The 24,029-nt window shown below is 34.4% G+C and overlaps 1 protein-coding gene across 17 annotated transcripts in view; it reads left to right on the top strand.

Annotated features, from left to right (window-relative positions):
* The window catches only part of LOC119836491 (phosphatidylinositol 4-phosphate 5-kinase type-1 alpha), a 55,269-nt gene extending 35,285 nt beyond the window's left edge, over positions 1–19,984 (top strand). For 2 of the 17 annotated variants that reach the window (XM_038361849.1, XM_038361848.1), the window contains 4 exons: positions 7,617–7,830; positions 8,143–8,237; positions 8,814–8,908; positions 13,614–14,725. In XM_038361849.1, the coding sequence (XP_038217777.1) occupies positions 7,617–7,830; positions 8,143–8,237; positions 8,814–8,908; positions 13,614–13,700 (491 nt within the window). In that variant the 3' untranslated portion in view covers positions 13,701–14,725. The other 15 variants (XM_038361836.1, XM_038361833.1, XM_038361834.1 and 12 more) reach the window with 13 other exon arrangements.
* Positions 19,985–24,029: the final 4,045 nt, after the last annotated feature.

The raw sequence follows: 24,029 nt of genomic DNA, 5'->3' as shown, positions 1-24,029 counted from the left end.
AATTCCCTTCTTTAATAATATATTTATTATTATTATTTTTTAATATTATTTCGGCAAAAAACAAATAATACCGTTTTTTCAACTACGTTCTATCCGTTTATTTTCTGCATGTCATATCATACTCTCTAAATGCATGATCGATGTATTAACCAGTTTATAAAAATACACTTTATATTTAGTAGAGTATTAACATTTTTTTTTTTGTTATTAACGTCGTAGCGATCCCAATCCTAATACCGAGTGAATGCATTTTATTTTCTTTTAGTAATTATTTATTGCTATTATATACATTTCAGTTTATTTTGTCCCCTTCCCTCATCCCTATTGGTTGGTGTGTATGTGTGTGTGTTTTTTTTTCTATTATTTATTTCTTTACACAATTTTTGACGCGATTTTCCACGTGTGTTTGTGCTAACGGCGAAGCGGTGGTGTCCAGTGTATGCGGGCTGGTGTGAAATAAACTGAAATGTATGAATATGTACCGTGTAACGGCAGGTCTAATGCTGCGTTTTGTACGCAGGACGAATATACATCGGGCGTACTATAACGGACTATAATCCGGACTTGTTGAGACAGGCCAGGTCGCCCAGGTCCTCTATCCGGTCGAGCCTCAGTGATTTCACCGACACCACAATATCGACCTGGAACCAAAGGCACGCACAGCCCACGGAGTATCCGTCCGTACTCTCGGACAGATTGAAGGTCATCGACAGAGACAGGATGCAGTTCCCCAGGCGGATAGACTTCGACACGTCGAACCTAACGCCGCGAGAGCCCGGACCGTCGTACGATACGCATCTCTACAGAACCTCCGTCCAAGACAGAATGGAGTCCCTATCCGACCAATTGACCAAAGTTCTGAGCACCGGAGCGGGAAGCACGCACATTAATGGAAGTCTAGCCGATAGCGGCATACAAACGGACAACACCAGCACCAGCGTGCCGCAAATATACGTAGCCGACGCGCAAACGACGCCCGTCATCAAAATACTCAAAGACGCAGCTGTGGACACGCGAAACGACGATAACCTCCAAGACATACCGTTTATAGATGAGGAGGAACTCGAGAAGCCGTGGAAGCGGCGATCGAACATTCTAGAAAAGCACAAGAGCACCTCGAACATCCCAGAGCGAATAGATGAAGTCAGCTCAAAGGAGCAATCGAACGAGCGGCTCTCGATGAGCTTCAATAGATCGAAATCGCCGACGTTCGTCGAGAAATTCAAGAAGTTTTTCATGGACATTGGCCTGGTCAAGTCCGAGAGCTCGCCGAACACACGGGACACGCACGACGCGAGCACGCTGCCCAAGAATTTGAACTCCAGCTATCGCACGCGTAGCGCGACTCCAACTAGCGTGGAACCCAGAGAAACGTCCACTTTACCCAAAGACATGAGGTTCCGCAAAGTGCGTTCGACGCAAACGGTCTACATCAAACCGGAGGCGGATGTGTCCAGAGAGCACGTGTCGGTGGTGAAACTAAACGGGGATGAGCACATAAAGGATTCGGAATCTGAGCGGTGCTTGAAGGAGGTTGTATACGTGAGGAGTTTGGAGAAGGCGGCGATATACTCAGGGAACGACAGCGGCAGTACGATTATAGTCGTACCGCCCGCTGATTGAATAATCTGTGGATGCGTGGACGCATTTACTGTTTTGTCTGTTTCATTTGTGACGTAGCATAGTACACTGTATAGGGGATGTTTCAAATATTTGCGTACAGATGTTCAAAAAAAAATTTTTTTTTGTTTTTTTTTTTTTAGTTTTCTGCCTGTCCATTGTACTATTGTTACGTGTGATGTTAGATTATAGTTTGACCGATGTGACGGTATTCTACAAATTGTTTCGTGGCATTCTTGTCTCGGTTAACTAGCAGGTTCTAGTTACAGTTTCTGCAGTTGTAATTCTAATGAGTTTATTGTGTTGCAGTGAAATAAGTAATAAGGTATGGAATTACTTTTTAGTGAAAGTAATTAAACTCTGTTTTTTTATACTAGTCGATTTAACGAACAAACGCAGAAAATAAAAAGTATGAATTTGATGAAGGAAATCATTATTGTATGATTATTGAGTTTATCTATGATAATATAATTGGATGAATTGATCGTGATTAAAATAATTTATATATGTAATAAAAATCGACGAGTATAGAGAATAGGGTTTAAATAAATCTACATAGTACTACCCGTGCTACTATATATGGCGTATAACCCGATCCAAAAATGAAAGCGCTATATTTAATACCATAAAAAATTATGATAAGAGATTGCGTTGTTCAATGACATGTATAAATATTGTTTATTTCAGTATATAAAATATGATTAGTACTAATTTACAATATTAAAAAATATATTGTAAAATTTCATTGTTATTTAATAATAACATTCGTATATGTTTTTACATTATTGGAGACAAAAGATAAATCCCAGTGATATATCCCTACCATGCTTAATCCTACTTAAATAATAACTATTAGAAAAAACTTGGTTTTAGTATTTTTATTGATGAATTATTTTTGCGGTTTGACAAGCCTGTTTGAACAAGCGAGTTTGTGCAAACTCAGTGACTATAGATAGAAAAGAATAAAGGTTTAGACTTAAACATTTAACACTGGCTTTGCCCTCGGCTTCGCCTGCATTGTGAATGCAAATTACGATCGCGATTAAAAGTAACTCTATATATAAATATAGTATGTCATTCCTTATCCTATATCTTATATATCTTACTCTCCATACACTAAGATCATGTCATAAAGTCGCTCCGCTGCGACGTGGAAGACAGACAAACAAATAAACACACTTTCGCATTTATAGTATTAGCGATTATTATTAGTATTCTTCATGTTTTCTTATATCTGGAAATATCTTTCTATTTACTCTGCTTTAAAAAAAATACGTATTTTTTAACCAATATGATATTTATATGGCATTATACAAAAAAAAGTGCTAAGATTATAATGAAATAATTACGACGAAGGACGACTTCAATTCGTGACGTCATGCGTATGAATTTCATTGTTAGAAATGTAGTTTTGTATATAATTGTCTATCACCAAGAATTTAATCATAATTTATATATATTTATTATTTTTTATTTAGGTCAGTACATTTAGTTTTATTTTATGTAGTTTGAAGATGCATTTTGTTATTTATTACAATTAAATTATTACGATCATAACACACATTCAAGTAAATTATTTTTGATCGTTGGTACAGCCGCCATTTTGAATTTAACGTCACAACTTATGTATGCTTTATGCGTAGAATAGTGTCCTTTACTATATCATTCACTCATTCGTCATTTACTATTTCATTCATTTTTTAGTTAATAGAATACACTCACAAACATTATATTATATTTAAATAGGCGTATTAAATATTGATATTAAATGTTGAACTGAAATATAACCTTCCCCAACGTAGCGAAATGTTAAGATGTTTCATACGCTTTATTATGTGAGGCAAATAATAAGGGTCGGTGTGATAAATGTATGGTTAGTTGTGAGAGTTGTGTCGTCTGGTGTAGCCTTAAGATTTGAAATGACTACGGAATGTCGGTTTTTGATGTATCTTATGATTGTTAAATGAAAATAAACCCGTCCGTAAGAACGTACGAACGTTAAAAAATTTAGGTACGCTTAATTAAAAATTTTCTAGAAAATTGTTAAAAACTATAAAACGCATAGTTCGTTATGACTATATACTGTTCCTAACTCCATTCACATTTTCATACGAGTTAAAATTTAATTCTTTGTAATTGCTTATGGCCTGAAACTTTAACCTTCACGTTTAGATATCTATGTGCTATCTCTTTCTATTTGTATGCAACTGAACGAGATAAAACATATAGTTTTATGATAGGCCCATGTTTATTGTTGTAATTTATTGAATGTATAAGATGAAAGTATGTGAATTAATTAATATATTATGAGATTTTTAATAACGTTGTTTTATTTATGATGTTCTGTTGAAATGAACTTACCCGCATATATATAGATATATACTGTGTCAATGTGAGTATTATTCGCTGATTCGCAATAAAAAGTTATAATTTATGTGCATAAATAAATATTTTTAGGTCACCATTCATGTGTTCTAGAAACAAATGACATTAGAAAAAGGTTTTATTTTTTATTGGCTGGTAAACAACATCAGCTTTATCATCGACATTTTACGATTTACTTCATATTATTAAAAAATCATTTTACGCTTACATTCGGATAGCAGCTAGTTCGAGTGGAACGAACGCAAAAGCAGGTGAGGTTTAGATAATTATTGTGTTATATTATATCATAATATACAGTATAACTCGTGCCTATAAATGATGGAATCAAAAACCTTCTCATTATAGACTATAGAACTTGCGTTAGGTTGTTTTTAGTACAACCCGTGCCTGTAAATGATGAAATAAAAATTCGTTTCATTTTAGAAATGTATTGATTTTATTTTAACCGGTAGTACATTAAGAGATTAAAGCTTAAGGAAGGACTTTAAAGCAAAAAAAAATACTTGTATTTGATTCCATCATTAAAACAATTAGCTAATATAAATAATAAATATCGAGTTGGGAATGATTTGAGAGCGAAGATGAAAATATAAGGCAGGTTCAAGGAAATTCAAAATATAATGGCATAGTCCATTCTATCATTGCCTGTTTAAAAAATATTTACTTTTGCAATCTTCTAGAATAATATATCCAGTGTAGTAATCCCGAAAAAACAATGATAAACATATAAATAGCAATACAGATTTAGGTTATTTACTGCTAACGTTAGCTTGCAAAAATTCAGTTTTGTTGCCAAATAATGCTTCTGGCCCCCAATCACACGCTACGTAAAAATGCTTTATATACTAAGTAAAGCTTGGAATTACAATTTAAGTATATTTTATGAGATAATTATGTTTAATTTACTGTAGGATTATTGTTAAAATAAATATAATATTGAGATATACCTATAACGGATCGTTTATTGATATTTATTAAAGCGTACGAATTTGTAATGTAAACTTATCGTTGGTATTCTCTCTTTCCATGCTGCTATCGACCTATCGGATCTTTAAACTATTGGTATACTTTATTTACACCTAACCCTAAATCTGCATGTTACGTCTGTTTATTTTATTCTTAACTAATCTATCACTAACATCTTAAAATGCACCAATAATAAATGCGATATGTTGACGGTCAAGCTCAATACAAAAAATACAAATACAAACACGCCATTTTGGATTTTTAACTCCGTTCCCGCCAAAACTGTACGCTTCCATTCGTTGACGAATTTTTGTTACTCTGCTCTGTACCTTCCGCCAAATCTTGTTTATAATGTATTATTTGTACAATGTATATTTGTTTAATAAACATGTTTACAAATGTCTCGAGCGTTTCCTTCGCCTGTAGTGTCGTTAACTGACGTCACAGCGCAAATTACGCCGACGTCGGTGACGTCACCGGTGTCGACGTCCGCTAGAGTGAGCCAGGCGGCCACGAAAACAACTCTGTCCACTCCAGAGCCAGAGGTGGCTTTCCCAGCGGTCCTCAAGGGCTCGCAGAAGCAAAGAGTCCCACCCCCCGTCCCGCCACGTGGCTCACCCAAAGCTAAACGTGGTGGCCACTCGCAATCTACTCTCGATAAAGGTGATTACAGTAATATAGATATCACAATCAATGAAGTCCCACTTCATATAAATGATAGTGATGATGATTTTCGTTTCTATGGGCATGATTATAACTTTAAAGATATTGCATGCCATGTACCACCCGTTTCTGATTCTTTAAATATGTCCAAAGTAGATACTAATGTCAATTACGTAGAAGACGGAGACAGCACGCTTAGGACACCTAGAGGTTTGTTTGCGCAATCAAATATGATGGCTAAGTTTGATATGCATGACGCGATGCAACATCATTTGGAGTCCGGTGATTATGATGACAAGTCATTCACGGACTCTAGTAGTGATGGTAGTATTATCATCGAGGAGATGAAAGATATTGTATACGAAAAGGCTGCACCCAATGTCAAACAGAACAAAGGCCCATACCAATTCCTGAAAACCGTCGGAAGCAAGGCTGTCGATAAGTTTTCAAAGAAACCCCCAGTTACGTCGTCAGGACAAGAAGATAACGAGGATATGGAAGACAATGTATCGAGGATGAAAAAGTCACCGCGCATAGAAAAGGATTTGAACGAAGGCGGTTCGATAAAATCCGACAAACCAAAGGGCTTAATGTCTGGTCTGTCAAAGAAATTCACTTTCACACAATCGAAAAAGGAAAAACAAAAGATTAAGCCGAAAATTGAAATAAAAACGTACGACGAAGAGCACGGCAGGGGGAAACTGTCGAAGGACGAGGCGCTGTGTCAAACGAAAGCGAAGACACAGATCGATAAATTCCAAAAGAGCATATTGAAATCGTATTCGGAATCGGAGTCGAGTTCTATGTCGTCTCTGCATGTGAATGAGGCTGTACATAAACCGGTAGCACACGAGAATATCAGACAGAAGAAGGAGATTTTCGAAAAGAAAGTCGTTAGCAGACCGGGTGTGAAAAGACCAGCGCCTAAACCGCCTGTTCAGGCGCCGAAGCCGATGCATATCCCAAAAAAGCAAGCACCAAGCGTAAACGACAAAATGAAAAAGTTTTCCGTTACAGTCGTCCCAGAAATAAAACTCCCACCTAAAACATTTGGTGGTATAAAGCGAAGCAGCTTCAAGCGACTATCCGATAAGAAGATATTCAAAATGAGGAAGGAATTCGAAGTTGTGCTGTGAAAACGGAATTTCTAAGTTAATTGGCTCAAATCAAAATGCATGTGACGATTAAGTAGATGTAGTTGTTTGCTTTGGCACGATTAAAGCTATTACTGTTATGTAGTTATTTTATTTCTTAGCTGTAGTACGTTCGGTCCTACCTTACCTTTGACAAACTTCAAAGTAGCATTATTGTGTCTTCATTTACAAATGATCTAAATTTTAAACTCTGTGTATAACTTAAATGTATAACTTTATATGTTTGAATTGCATGTTCACCGTAGTTCCCTAGTTTTAATACAACAAACACCTTAAATATTATAAATATTTTGATTTAATAGCTGTTTTTAATGTTTCATCTAATCTTGTGCTTTCAATGATTAATAATCGGCTCAGTGTTTTTCAATGGTTTTAATTAATCACCCCTTTAAAAACAAGTTTTAGCGGACTTCTATCTCCAGGAACAGGAAAATCATGGAATTAATTATTTGTCTGAAACCTGGAACTTCATATGGGTATTGCAAAACACAATATTTTATTTAATGTTTTTTTTTTTTCTTCTTGTTGTAGTAGGATCGCAAACACACAATCTGAAAAACATTGAGTGCAATTGATATAAATAACATCTTTACACGGTTATATTCAAGGTGTTTCCCAGAATCAAATACACTTAATTATTGTAATAGATCGGACATCTGCCAAACTATGATAACTCATATCACAGTCTTCCAAGTCGTACGAAACTGGCACTGTCCGATCTATCCAGCAAATTTTTCAATCGTCACCCTGGTATCAATATCGCCATTGAAAAATGAGCTCTAACACCGTTACCCAAGTAGGCTAGTCGTAACGCTAGTTGTGTGCCAGTGGGGGGGGTGTCGTGTTGCTCGACGCCGCCGCCGCCGTTCGAGGAGGCGCCACCGCGCACGAGCCGGACGAACTCTTCGTCCACTACATCGTCAAGTGCGTCAGGTCGGCGGCGCGGCGCGTCGAGCGCGGCGAGCGTTATGACCACCTCGTCGGCCTCGTCGCTCGCCCTGACGCCCGCGGCGCTCAGCAGCGCGAGGAGTAATGAGGCTAGGTGAGATTTAAATACCTACACGTGATTTTATAGTTTTTGAAGTGAAACTTCTTTAGAATCGTTGTGATTTCAAACCTGATGCAACGGAAAAACGACAGGTAAGAGGCACAGATATAAAAATGTGTAGAATGAAGCCGACAAAGAGTGAGACAGAAATATACATACTATTTTATATTACTGTAGTTTCACTTCTATCGTGAATCGCAGACACACCTTTTTTTTCATGAAATTGCAGATTGAACTTCATTATAGTAGGAATATAATACATTGCAAATTGAACTGTATTGTAAGTGCACTAAAATTACATTTCAGTGTGTGCTGGACACCACCAGCGTCGGTAGAAGGCTCCACGCCAACATGGACGGAGGGGACGCCGAGTTTCACTGAATCGAGTAGCAGTGAACAAGGTGAATTTTTAAATAACATATAATAAGATTATATATAACTGCGCCCCGCGGTTTCACCTGCGTAAGGTCGTATCCCGTAGGAATGTCAGGATAAAAAGTTGCCTATATATTATTCCAGTTGTCCAGCTGTCTACGTACCAAATTTCATTGCAATCGGTTCAGTAGATTTTGCGTGAAAGAGTAACAAACACACATATCCTTACAAACTTTCATCTACCATTACCTAAGGATATCTATCTCGATAAGGATAATATCAAACGCAAAAATAATCACGTCAATGAGTTGAAGAAACACGGGGTTATCGAGTAATAAAATAAAAAATAAGTATATTCGAATTAAGAACTTTCAATGTATGGAAGCGTCAGTTGAAAAGATTGCATTTTTTTTTCAGTCAGCTAATTACGCCTTCGCGAAATATGAGTTTATTTTTATTATATTTTTTAAATATTACACTTTTTCGAACAAACTGAAGATGAATGTTATTTATTGTTTATGTTTGTGTGTAAATGTGTGTTTACTCTGTGGATTCTCTTCAAGGTTGATAAATTAATTTAAAAACAAAACTTTTACGAACAGGCTACCCAATAACGCCGGCACGTGACGGGCGCCGCTCGCCGCGGCCGGCGCCGCCGCCGCGCGCCACTCCCATCAACTGCCTCACCACGGAAGTGGTAAGAGTACTTTTAACGGGTTTTTAAGCTGGATTTTGCGAAGTTTAAAGCTGGATTGTGACGGGTTTAAAACGGGTTCTATTTGGGAGCATAGTGTCTGTGAAAATTGGATTGGGACGTGTGTTTTTTGTACATGTTTCGTTTTAAAGATGCGGTAGGTATTTATGCAAGTTGTCTACGGATTTAACGAGTTTTTACTATCATTTCAGTTAAGTTAGGTGTAATGAGCAACATAAATATTATATTTTAATAGAGGGGGCAGTGAGTTATAGATTTAAATTATTTCGAACGTGTATGTTTTTCCCAACTCTAAATATTTTTTACCGCATACATAATCGTATATCCGTTTTAAATCCGTTCAAAATCGAACAGATAGACATTATTTTAATATTAAAATGAGATTTGAGAAAAGTTACATAATATGTAATAGTTAGGACAACTGCTACACTACCAAAAACTATAGCTAACTTTAGTAGTAGACTAGGAGGGTGTGATACACTTACGAACTTTATAGAGTCGTTTCACAAATCACTTAATGAAAATTAAAAAAAAAGCTTCGGTATGCCTCATAGCTGGCAACACTACACTATAATATAGTTACTATGATGAAACATATACGTTAAGTTCACGCCGCGAAAGAAGTACCACATTATGATATAGAAAAAAGGTCACGAGTTGCCGCCATTCGACTGTGACCTGAATCTTATAGTGAAAATATGGGCTCTTATGAATCAAAATTGAAATGCTTAAATAAATTTTTCTTGATCATTAACTCTTCACTCACCACCATTACCTACAGGACTTTGTGTGCATAATAACTGTGGGCATTTGAATTATAATATTGGCAACATTATTTTAAGCGCCGATCGATCCGATTAAACTGGACTTTTTTTGTGGCGCGCACTCTAGTAATGCTGTATGGCATTGCCAACAATATCTGAGCTTTATGATTTAACGAGTGATTTCGTAAAACGACTCTTATAAACATATTAGATAGATTCTTAATCGGCTTAAAGCCGCTCAACTTTCACTGGTATAAAATTGCTTGCTTTGGAGGTATTTCAGCGAATAACAAAATAATATAAAGTTAAGTATTTACGATTTGGCTTAAAAAATAGGACAATTTTTTGACGATAATAAATAAATATTGTGTTTTTTTTTTATTAGCTTGATCGTTTTTACTTAACTGTTCACAAATCACCTGCACAATGATGTGTTAAAGTTGGTATTAAAAACAAGTTCCTTTTTTTCGAGTAAACGTAAAATTTTATTTCTTGAAATAATTACATTTTTGATCTCATGGGGTGAACTGGTTCTTTACGTAACGCGTTGTGGCGCAAAAATGTATGACTATTCGACGTAATGTGATATAAAAGATTTTCAAGTTGTCCCTCTGTACTATATTGTTATTTTTATAATATATAATTTATACCAGCTTTAACACGCTGCTTTATTAACAAATCATAATAATGCTGTATTCCTTTTGGACGCTGCTTCTTCGGTGGGTTTGGATAGTTGCAATTAAAGCAAAGGGTCGAATACGACTATAAGTGATGACGCACGGTTCAGCTTTCTATAAACATACGAAGTTAGCTTTTATTCGATTTAGTATCGTTTGTAACACAAATAACGGTGCTTCCATTCATAGGAATGCAAACGGTCACAGATAACGTAACACTTTTTTGGTCTGTGCCATGATTTGACGTTTCGCGCTACCTTTTTGACGTTGACATTTGACAAGTGGTGTTTTGACAGCGGCGAGCTGTGTGTTACCTGCCTTTAATAAATAATCGGAAAGGAGAATGTTTTAGTTTTTATATTTACCATGTCGTATGTAATCAAAGTTTGATAGTTTGCAAACACTTTTATGTTACAATTATTATTGTCACAAATCTGGCATTTATTTAGTATTTTTATCACGGTGTGCGGATTCGTCGTGGTTCTATATTTAAAAAGAGGTAATAAATTAGAGGTATTCTTTTTTTCATCAATGTTGCAATGTGTTGATGTTGAAATTGAATGCATTGTTTAATTTAAGATTGAAATAAAAAAGAACACCCTTTACATTTGTTCTCCTACCGTTGCATTAAAACACTTTTATAATTCGAATAAAATATGGAACCTTCGATAATGATCTCGATCTGGTTTCTTCTTTTTTATTTTATAGCACACCGTTTTAAGCAGTTGTCAGAAAAAAAGTTATAAGTTTATTTCTTACCTATTCTTGTTGTAATTCGAAAAGTATTATTCTGGGTACGTACCATGGCATGTTCCTGTTTGACAATTAAAGATATTTTTACGATGTGGAAAGCGTGTTGTCCCGCACACCAAAGATATGAGACGAATTAATTTTCCCAACGTCCAGTGGGAGCGCAGACCATTACAGTGCACGCCATAGATACATTCTATATCTATTTAAAATAAATCCATATACCTAATGAATCCGTGAGTGAGACGGTAAAAAATGTAAGTCTAAAGTCATTCCAAAGACAGCATAATACGTTCAGCAAATTAAGTCAATTAACCCTTTCTCGTGATCGTCCCAGACCTTTCTTTTATTCCCCTCATACACATTTTCGTTATACCACACCTTTTAAAGTCGGCAACCCATTTGCAACGTACGGCGTCTGCAAATGTGCGCTTACCCTCAGGCGACCCACCAACCAGCTCCTGATTATATAAAAAAAAACTCTTAGTTATGAAGTTCCATTCTTTAATATACTGTTAGAGAGGTCGTTCATCTATCAGAGTGTGCGGGTTTGTCTAATCTACACGTAATGGGACGTATTACGCATGTGAGAGGCGTTCGAGGAAGAAGGCTGGATGGCGACCAACCGTAAAAATGTCAATAATTCGCATCGAAGAAACATGTCATTGCACACACTCAGTTCTAGCAATAATTGTTGTAAACTTGTATAATATTAAAAGTTCATTTTGCATAGTACAAATTTGATGTATTTAGATAACATAATTGTATGTACTTTTTAAACTAAGAGAGCGTTAGTTAACATATCCTTGACGCGTGGGCTTTGATTTCGTTTGCAATACTAGATGGTAGAGGATTTTATGATATCTCTGTTATATTATGTGTTCTAAATGAAAGTATATGAGCCCATAATTTCTAAAAGAAATCGTTTTGTTCAGTTTGTTATATGGGCAAGTTTTAATACCTTAATTTATGTGGAGATGGGTTCTGCGATTCGTTTTTTCAATTATCAGGTATGAGTTATAAGCGAGCATGTTTACGCTTTTAATGAGTGCTACAGAACGATTTAAATTATTAATAAATATTGTTTAAATTTTGTACCGGTTTCAGTTCTCACAAATTGTTACTAGCGCCCTCTTCAAACTATGTATCGATGTTGCCAATATAAAAAAAGTTACTGTTGATAGCTTAGTGTTTACAATCGATAAATCATAAAGGTTGTTTGTGAAGCAATTTAGCGTTTCGTATAATGTGTAATCGGCTTTTGTGCAAGTGTTTAAAGACCAATGATAGTCTTCTATTTTTAGAATCCGCTGTGACTGTATGTGACATGGCTAATTAGATTTTTTAAACACTATACATACACACTCAAATATATTTTCTTCTTTATCGAACTTAATTTATTAATAATTACGTACTTCTTTTGCGACCGTAATCAGTTGACCTCTAATAATGCGTCATAGATCCTAATTCTTGGTTCTCCCGCCATTTTCGCTGTCATATTGACGCAACGCAACATCTGACATCTGTCAACCGTATTACACAGCCTAATCGTATATGCGTGTCTCTGAAGGTTCACAACTTGACATTGACAGAATCCGTCCTCAGTAGGATCGGGGGATGGGAGGATGATCAGAATCAAGTATCTTGTAGGATGGATATCCTATTTTTGGATATGAATATTCATTAAGAACGCCTTTTATAATAGTTAGCATAACAATTCATTCAACACATAATACATTGCCTAGAAAGTGAAAACTATTAACTTTTCGAAGAGTTTAGTTATTTTAGTTTTGTTTTAATATTTTACCTTTAATGGTGTAATCATGGTTAATACTAGAATGATTTAAATTTGGAATTGTAAATTTTATGCCCCATGCCCCAGAGTGCCCCTCACTCTCACTCTCACTAGTTTATGCCTGTCACATGCCTGTTACCCTTACAATTATTGCCACATCTATATTACTATTTTACGAATAATATTTCGGCCAAGATTTTTTGTGAGTGCAACATTTATCGTTGTTATTTTGTATAGCAATTGTATAAAACTGTTGTTGTTATTTAATTAAGTTTAAAAACGTAATAAAGCATTTGAAATACAATTTTAGGAATCATTTTCGCTTGTACGCATAATAACCTATAGAAAAATAAATATATAATATGTCAATTTTGGGTGGGAAAAGTTGCCAGTGTTTTAAATATTTAGTACAATTTAATATCAAATACGAACTTCGATCTGCATTTTAACTTGGAATATTTGCGCATGTTCAATATGCAATTAATATATAATATAGATGCTTCGAAATGCATGAAATAAATTATATTAGAAAAAAAAAAACAAGAAATCACAAATAATACGCTCATTAAAATTACTTTATTCTTTTCGCTTCCACGTCATTTAAAGGTAAGGTTCCCAAAAAATTATCAATCTTTTTATATATAAAATATGCTATATGTTTTTTCTTAACTAAATTATTTCAGTGACAAATACTTTTGCAGGTCGAAATTGCACATTTGACCTCCGAGACTTCGCATATATCAATATCAAGCTATGAAGTTCATCAAGTCGAAGAGAAATTTAGTTAATATTTTAGTTGAAATGTATTTAATCTATTTATACTTGAATGCTTATATTATTCGGGCTCAAGGTTTCCCGCCGATATATGTTAGAAAATTTCTATACGTCATGACCCTATCAATACTTAAACGCTAATGATGTTAAATTAGTCAAATCAGCAATTATAATCATTATTGAGTTATTTCTGTAACGGGTGTCAATTGACATTTTCTCGAAGCATACGTCAAAAATGCTTTTTTATGCAACTTTGTTAGCAAAGGGTTTTGGTAATCGGCACTACAGTAGATTGCAATAAAAAACTTTTTTCTTTATGGCAACTAAAACTTGTAACAGTTGACGTAAGAAGAATTATTATCACTTAATTATATATTAATCGTAGGTATAAATTCACGTATAGATCTGAAACAAATCTCTGAAAACGAAAAAAAAAAAATCTCAACAAACTAATAATCTATGTTGACCTTCTCTATTTATCTGTGATTTTTTTACTACTTCTAAGGAACTGCTTGTATGATGTAAGCTCTCTCATATCTTTGTCACCAGAATAAAATCATTTCCACTATGACTACGTGTGTCTTAAGAGTACGGCAGAGTGAAAACTCAATTGGCCAATCGTAATTAATTGTGCAGCTGTTTGTCTCTTTCTCGCTCGGGTCCGATCGTCGATACCCGACAACACCCGATCGACCCATCGCCTCAGAGCATAATGGATCAGCCTAGTTATAATAATATATAGGAAACAATGTATGATCGGGTCGCCAAAACCTTTTCACTTCAACAATAAAAGATGTCCCCTTCTATGACGTTTTATGAACTATAAAATAATTCAGACGATTATCAAATTACCGTGTAACAAGGACGGGACGTATATTCTATATAGCTGTTCTTTTCTAAGACGCTAAAAGATACATTTTCAAGTTTTGAAACAATATAATAAAATTAAAGACACGACATTTATTTGCTTAAGCCTTATCTATGAATTTTTTCTATTTTGCAAGGGATTTTGTTATTTTCAGCCAATAATTATAAAAATACTGAATTTTAGATCTCTCAAAATAACTTTCATATTTTAAATTTTGATGTGGAATTAAAAGCTAATTGAGTAATTATTTTGAACAACAATTTTATATTCATCAGTTTCCACGGATTCATAGATTATAAATGTATTATGATAGGTTCCAATTTTAAATTATTATTTTTTTCTCTGTTTTTTGTGGTACTGGTATATTTTACTAATTTACGTATTTAATTTGTTTATGTACAAATAATGAAGTATTATCAATTACATTTAAGCAAATGTGTATTTATCGCGCATTTAAGCTTTTTTAATTGTAAAGTCAGCAACGAAAATATAAACTTTAATATTTCTATAATTTATTATACTCGCTTCAATTCAATTCCTTACATGTTATAATATATATTGTTTCAAACATATTTATGTATTACAAAATATAATTATGAATCTACGATACTTATAATATATCAGTGAAAGTAAACGCTCAAAACGGCTGTGTTCTTTTTAATGCTATTTTTTCCTATTTCTTTTTTGTATTTTTGTTGCTGGCTACACAGTGTAAGATTTGAGTATGGGTCTATATTTATCGACCGCGATGATCTTAGAATAATTAAGGGTTCTTTTTAGTAGAAATATTTTATGTATTAATATAACCTCAAATGAGGTTTTAAGGTTTGTTTTAAAATATTTTTATTAAATATCGAACGCGATATATAAGTTCAAATACTGTTTAAGCGAAATACATAACTTTGATTAGAGAAATATGATTAGAAAGAGAGATAAAATCAATATCAATATATCAATGAAATTATAAACAACGTAAATGCCATAAATTCAAATAAATACCATACCATTTGAATTATTGTATATAATCATTTTGTATGTATGAAACAATTATTACATTTGTATTTTTATGTTGACTGTACTACAGACTAGTAGCCGTTGTTTACAAATAGTATAAAAATCAAATTGCTCCCAATTCTCTATAAGAAATAACAGTAATTATAAATATTTTCTCTAATCAAAGTACGAAAAGTCATGTGAAAGAATGAGAAACACTATCTTCTATCTCTTTCTATCAAGATGGAGGTACGACTCATTTTTTTTCATTTACGTTTCGTCAGGCTGGTTTACACTGTGATTTTGTCGTTTGCAGATTTGAATTATTTTTTATATTTTGCAATAAAAACTAGTTATTATAAATGTTTTTGCTCCTTACGTGAACTTAGAGTCTTATCATAAAATAAGTGTCTCGCCTTCACAAACATAATAAAGGGTTAACATTTACACAAAGTTGGTAAATAATCATTAAACAGTACAAATATTACCAGCACACACAAAACCAGCAAAAGTCGATAATTCGTATGTTCAATATCATGTCACGTCCATACAGTTATAACTGAGCTTCCTTAATGACATTAAAAAAAAAAGTTTTATTTCGTTGGAACACCGTGTAACTGCACTTTTATAGACTATCAAAAAAAAAAAAAACAACCAATACCTATTATAATGAACCAAAAAAAAAACAATCCACAGAGTGAGCCAGCCGTTGCCAATGTTAGCATAGATAAATGTTGTTATTTAATATATAATGTACAGCGTTTTTGTAACCTTGTTGTTTGCTAGTGACGTGTAAAGAGTTCGTACTTATCTGTATATCGAGGGAGTTTCGATTAAATGTGTATTGGAATTATTGTGCGCCTTTTCTTAACACTATTATTCTTCACATGTAATAACCGATACCTTTAGACCCGATTTTGACCCACTTTTGACCCACTTTTGGGACAAAAAACCACAGATAGGTTTAGTATTCAATTATTTCCGTACGTATACTCTGTCTGTTATTATTCGATCGAGTTTTTTATGTGATTTAAACTGTGTATATTAATTTGTTTATTAAGAACCATATTGGATGGCTTTGTCATTATCTGGTGAATTGAATTTATTCAAATAAATTTGAATAGTTTTAACTGATTGATTAAGAATACTAAACGAAATATCTAGAAGTTTTGAAGCTGGTTATGAATACTGTACAATATTATAATTTTTAATTTGTTCAAAACAACATTATCAAGTGTACTCACAGTTGCAGATAATAATATGGACAACTCATTAATTGATTTGTTTTTTTATTTGTTAAAGACTAAAGACGAAAAATCTTTAGTCCAAAAATCATTTAGTTATGCTGATTTTCTAGCGTTTAAATTCAATGCAACGATACGTATTATTCATTAAATCTTAAACTCAAAGTCATACATTTATTCATTCTATTAGACTTCTTATAGACAAACTTTTGAATCGTCATATTACACAGTTACAATATTTACCACCGGGTCGGTTCTTAAAGATTTAAACATATATATGATATATATGTTTTTTTAATTATATATTTATAAATATTCTCGTAAAGTCGAAAGTTTGATAAAATTTATATTTAAGAACACGTAGCTCACTGCACTGGTTAAACAACAGCACAACAGCACTTGTGTTTATCGGGTGACGGGTGAGTGTTGCTTTTATACTAACATCGTATAACTGGGTGTCCACTGTGGTCGGGAAACTTGCGCTCTGGTAACATTCCCACATAGTGGTTACGTTCAGCACTTTAATTGCGGTAAAGTCCTTTCCAGGTCTATATCATTTTCCTTACCCTTCCCAGTGCTTTCCTTTATTCCTCTCGTCGATCCGTTTTTAATCCCTTTCCCAATGTCAAGTCGGCTATACTTTTGTAGAGGCGTAAGGACTGCAATTGACCTTATGCCTTTCCAAATGTTCATGGGCGGCGCTTACCATCAGGCGACCCATTAGCTCCATTGCCAACTATGACATAAAAAAGGGGAGCTGGGAGGGAGTTTATTCTGGGCTATGGAGCGTGCGTGTCTCTATTGAGATGGGCGTATCGTCTCCATCAGAGCGGTTACGGGAGGGCGGAGCGCAAAAGGTTCTAGAACGTAATGGATACCCCTGGAGCTTATCGTTTCGCACCATTGTCTATGCTAATATTATAAAAAGATAGTTTGTGAATTTGTGAGTTTGTGACGCAATATCTGGACCAACTGAACCGATTTCAGAAATTTTCCAATAACTAGCAATGTTATCTGTGAAGGTCGAGGGCTGTGCATAAATAATAAAGTTACTTTGAGCGAGCTTATCTCAGGAACTGCTGTTTCTAATTGAAATAGTTATTATTTTTGTGGTGGTCATTGATTGAGGAAGGTGTTGAGGCAACATATACAACGTAGGTGAAATCGTGGGGCAGAGCTAGTTGTACAATATAAATAGTGGCAGACTATAGCTAGAAATATTGGCTTTTATATTCCGCAGTATACTAATTTAATTGTTAAACAGTCATTTATTCTACAATACGTCGTCTACAGACGTCCTATCAGTCTGATAAATCGGCATTAACTAACCCAGTGCTGTAAAAGTTTTTTTTTATGGTATATAATGAGCAGACGTCGCTTGATGTAAAACAACCCACGCCGCCCATAAGCACCCACTTCGCATGAAAGTGACTGTTGCTGTCCTGAAAAGATTTGAAAATAATATCGATATACCCTCATATATTACAGATATTGCTAAGTAATAGACGACGTTTTTTTTTTTAATAATTTTTTTATTGATTTATACTTAATAATCATAATTTAATTTATGTTTTGTTTTCAGACGCGATTATAAGCAACGACGGCCACGATGTTATTAGTGATACCAAAGATAAATGTATTGCGAAAGGAGGGCAGGTGCAAAAAATAACTGTCTGATAAAACTTAATGTTTTGTCATGATCATGTTGTTAAAAATACATAATAGCTTATATGATAAAGTCGGAAACTATATTCCGAATTTGTGGACTACCAAATGAGCTGTTTTAATATACGTAAATATAGTCACGTGGACTTTTTCCGTTTGTTCTGGCTAATCGTCTATTTAGCTGGGCCGATTTCGATTGAACTTTCTCTGGCATACTGTTCTTTATAGTATGTGATAGTTCATTTAAGAATTGAGAGTGAGGACTTAATTAATTCCATGAAAATCTAACATCGTAATATTGCCAGTTAAATATTAAATTTAATTGAATATTACTGCCATTATACAATCACTTTATGGGTATACTTTTCATTACTCACAGTTGAGTATCGTTTAAGTATTTATATATGTGTTAGATAAAATTGAATATAATGTATTTCGTGGATATGACTAGCCTCCACGATAAATGTTACATTCTAAAAGAATGATAAGAGACATAAGACTTGATAAGGAATTCGCGCTAACTATTTTGAATTTCATCTGTAGATAAATTTCAAGTGAGATTCATTTTTTACACACCATTATTAGACGTTGTAACGAAGATCTGAAAAATTTACATTGATATGTAATTTCTCTTTAAATTTAATCGATATTGCCGCAAAATTTATAACGCTCAAGAGGTCATCAAAATGAGTTTTTCGCTAATCTCACGACTTATTGCTCAGAAGTCAATAGAGAGAGTCATTAAAAAATTGTTTATCGTAAAGTAATCCACAAGAATCCCTCCAGATATTTTCTCAGCAGCGATTCGCAAATATTATTTCATACGATTTAAAAATAGCGTCCGTCTTGTTTCTTTGTGCATGTTTAATGTAAATCTTGAAGTTTTTTCTAGAAGCAATTAATGCGGGAGATTCTACTACTTATTTCTAGAAATTGGTATCGTTTTTACGTCAATTTTGGCAATGGAGTTGGTGAGTCACCTGATGGTAGAAATAACCACCGCCCATGAACATTTGCAGAGGCGTTAGGTCTGCAAATGACCTACCGACTTTAAATAAAAAGGGATAAAGAAAGGATTAAATGAAAGGACCGGGAAGGGTAGGAATATGGATACGGGTCTCCGGTATAAGGTGTTCATTGTATAAAATAGGATGTAATTTTAATAAAATATACATTAAAGGTGGGAAAAGTGATAGGAACGGGTAACTATTTCTATTTCATAGCTTTTGAAACCAACAGTGCATTTCGCTTGGTAGATATGTTTCTAAAATAAGAAAACTACTATATTACCCAGTCTCTCACTTGCGTGCCAACATTTGATCAATGCACGAATTTTAACGTTCATTTTGGTAAAAAAAATTTGCAAATAATGTTATCCTCGTAGGTTTGCGTATTCATGCGTTTGCGTATTCGTAAGTGACTGGCATAACGTGCTTACGAGTTTAATGGAACCATTGTAGAAGTTTATATTTGTATTTTACTTTATTATTTAAAGTGTACCATATGAAATGAAAAAAAAGAAAGACGAAGGAATTAAAGTAAAAAGGAGACGGAAGTGAGAGAATTTATAATCTTTTACTCGAGTTATATTAAAGAATACATGAATTAAAATTGCTTTCAACTGATTTAAAAATCTATTCATACAGTTTATTATCTGTACTGTTAGTAAGAAAAATGCATTAAAAATGCTAGTTTAATTAAGAACAATTGCAAAGATTGACTATCTGTATGTAAACAATTTTGTTCCATTCCTAGATTTTTCCAATTGTATTTATTAGCAAATATTCTCAATCTATGGTTTAGTTTTTAGTCTATGGTTTGAACGATACTTTATTATTTATGGCTGGTCTGGACGTGGATTAGTTAATTATGGTGATCTCTAGAAAAAATATATTAGGTAAAGATTTAGAACGGTTTTCATCACAAAAATCTTGTGGTTTTTATTTTGTACTTTTATAATTTAATTTATTAATAAATAAAATTATTCAATATACACTTGTGTTTTATTGTTTATCTCCTGATATGTTCTTTGTTGTATTTAAGAAAGAATTTAATTGTTTAGAAAGAATAAAATTTGAAAGAAGGAAGGAACGAAAAAAGTTTTACATATTAACCGACTTCAAAAAAAGGAAGAGGTTATGAATTCGACTGCTTTTTTTTTGTGTTCGTTACCTCACAATTTTTTTATAGGTGAACCGATGTTTATGATCCTGTTTTCGTTCCAAAGCTGTCTGTGGTTGCATTAAAATTTGTTCTATTTCTGTCAATTTGAAGGCGATTTTTTTTTTGTTAAAAACAATTACTATCTCTATATATTTCATTATCATTGAAATAGTGTTTCATATTAGTCGTGATGGTTCTTAATCATGTCAATAGATAGCGTGGGGTGCCTCTGAGGCACATAAAACCGAAAGAGTAAAAGAAATTCACAAAGATCAGGAGTGGCCGAGAGGCTAGGCGTTGCTACGGTTTGGCAATAAGACGCGGGTTCGAATCCCGTCTCGTAATCAAATTTATTCACTTCTTTCAAAATATCTCTTTATATAAATTGATAAAATTCTCATGTCACAATGTTCGTTCCCATACTCCTCCGCAACGGCTGGACCGATCCCTCTATATTGTGTGCATATACGGTAGGTCTTTTCATGTATAATGTAAGACAGACCAGCGTGTGCCGGGTTAGCTAGTTTATGTATATAAAATGAAATAAACTCTAGCACAAATAAAATAATTTATTAAAAACATTTATTAAAGAAAACATATTTTCTTGCAAACTGTATATGTACAACACGTGTATCATACAAAAAAAAACATAATATAAAAGAGCTATCCTCCAATTATAGTGACTGTGTCTTTCTTACAAACTTTTTCCTGACTGACTTCTATAACCTCATAAATTTTACTCTCCCTGCTAATAACATATTTCGGTAGTCTCGCCACGATATGTGTCCCATCGTTCGATAATATTTTCTCCGCATATATTTCTAAAACCGCTTTTTTCGTTTCGTTCGATTGTAAAACATTGGCTAGGCCGTCCGATTCATATTTTTTGGTATTTTTTACAGCTATTCTATTAGATGTTTTGTTTAAAATAACAACTTTATTGTCTTCATCAGATATATGTACTAAAGTTCGCTTACTCAGCGCTTGCATCATACAAGTCTGAATGGATCGTGGCGCTATCTTTGCTATAGGACTTTCCTTTTGCTTCTTTTCTTTAGAATTTATTCGTACTATAGTTGAAACATTTGTCGCTATAACGGTACGTTTAATACTATTTCTACAATCATGAGTTTGCATTCCAACGCAATTCTTTTCAATATTCGCCACGCTGTAGTCTTTTATAAGTTCGCAATGTGTTTCTTCGTCCTTTTGATCCCGTTTTCGGCAGCAGCACGCGTTTCTTTCTAGTGTTTTCAGGTTTAGTCTTGCAGCCATCGCGTTGCACATGCACATACGGGACTTTGGAACCTTTTCATCGACATCACTACATCCGTTACTATTTTGCATTGTAGGATACACAGGTTCTTCATCGTCATCGTCCGTGTGAACTTTCTCCTCTGATATAACATTATCCAAGTTGTAATAATTGTTCATACTATCTGTATCTTTGAAATAGTGTTGTTTTAAAGACGCATGCGTTAGTTCTTTTATTAATTCATTGCCCGTATCAGAATGGTCCTCTTGTCCACTACTGTCTGACGTTAGAATAGCATGCAACATTTCGCGCACGGTTTTAACAGCCTCTTTGTTTTTAGTTTCAACGGATGCAGCGTTTTCGAACACCTTTTTTAACATCTCCTTTTTCTCTTTCCTGCTTCGTAATTTCTTAATGTCTCCGAAAATTTGTTGTTTGTCGGGAATATTTTGTGCACATACAGATATGGCAGCATCATCAGTGATTGAAACGCCAGTTTCTGATTTATCTGTGTTTGATTCCATTGCGTTTTTAAAACTATCATCTTTGCTAAATTTCTCACTTACGTCAGTTTTATTTTCATAGTCTATATCATTTTTTATTGAACTTTGTGTGTTTTCTGTAAAAGTGTGCTCTGCGCTACTTTGCGAAGTCGTTAAAAAACACTCGCCACCTTTTGATACGTATGTGCTTTCATTATTCGTGTTACTTTTTGTTATTTTACCCGAACTATTTAAATCGGTGTTTACAGTGTGGAGAGAGAAGGCTTGATTATCTAGATTAAATTCACTATAGCCGGTTGCGACGGTATGAAACTTTTGAGATATCTTCTTAGAAAATTCATTGGTTTGTTTTGTAGAACTGGATATGGGGGTCTGCTTTTTTACTTTCTTCACATCGTTTTGTTTACCATTCTTTATAAATATTGATATATTCACATCGTTCTTATCTATGTTTTCATTGTCAACGGTTTTCTTTTGTTTATCTTCGACTCTATAAACGTCAGTAAGCGTATCCATCCGAGCATCAGTAGCTTGCTCTTGTTTAGGATTATCGCCGGAATCGTTCATGATAATTTCTTCTGTTTTGTCACCGTGTTTGAATTTTAAAGTGAAATTTATTTCAATAAGGTTACATAGACTAGAGCAACTTCGTGTATTTTCTGATTTTTTATTATCAACGAGGGGTTCGTTCACGCATGTCGTTGTTGACACTCTGTGAATGTGGGAGTCTCTATACAATTTTTTTATTAATGAGTTATCTGGGCAAGTCCCCGCTTCATTCTTATTTGAATCCTTGTGATAGTCTACCCTTTCGTACAACGTGCGTCCATCTTCATCTTGCACTTTAATATTTAAGCTCTCTCTTATTTCCTCCGTGCTAGGAGTTGGCTTTTTTAAGTTTATTGTGATATTTTCATTAGAACTCAATCTTATTGTGTTAGGAATAATGTTTGTGCTACCAGAGGAGCATTGATCAGAACACATTCGCTTCTTGGATGCGTACTGCTTCAAATAGGTATCTGCAAGAGACTCTGAAGGGCTTTGTGTGCCTTTTAAAGTAGGTGGTGGTGCAGGAGGTGGTTGCCCCGTTCTAAGCTTCCGTCGATTGGCACAATTTGGTGAGCATTGTTTTTCTTTTTTCTGTCGTTTTGGATTGGATGGACAGTTCTTATGACACTTTGACGAGGGGTTCGGTAGCGGTGCCATGTGTAATTTTATGCCAGATTTTTGGATGGAACTTATACTACAGCACCTACTATCTTCACTACAACATTTGCATGGGCTTTGCGCTCTTGATTTTGTACATGGACTACATGTGCCAGGTAAAATTCGTTTAAGGCTCTCCGCAGATTTTTTATTGGTAACTTTTGGTGAGGATATAGGATGAGCTTTACAAGCGGGTGTTTTTGAAGGCGGTGTTGCATGCGAGACACAGTGACAACAGTGACGCATGCACGGAGCTGCACTTGATATCGACTGTCCAGAAGGAGATTTGCAAGGTGGTGATTGGCATCGTGGAGATCTTCGCGGTGTAGGTGCACATGGTGATTGACATGATTGTGTACTAGACGGAGTTCTGCATGGTGGTGGTGCAGGTGATTGTGATTTAGATGGTGGTGTTGGTGATGCGCAAATTGGTGATGTATTGGTCG

The sequence above is a fragment of the Zerene cesonia genome, chromosome 24, assembly GCF_012273895.1.
Source record: "Zerene cesonia ecotype Mississippi chromosome 24, Zerene_cesonia_1.1, whole genome shotgun sequence".
NCBI classification, from domain to species: domain Eukaryota; kingdom Metazoa; phylum Arthropoda; class Insecta; order Lepidoptera; family Pieridae; genus Zerene; species Zerene cesonia.
This window is presented reverse-complemented; position numbering and strand designations above follow the sequence as displayed.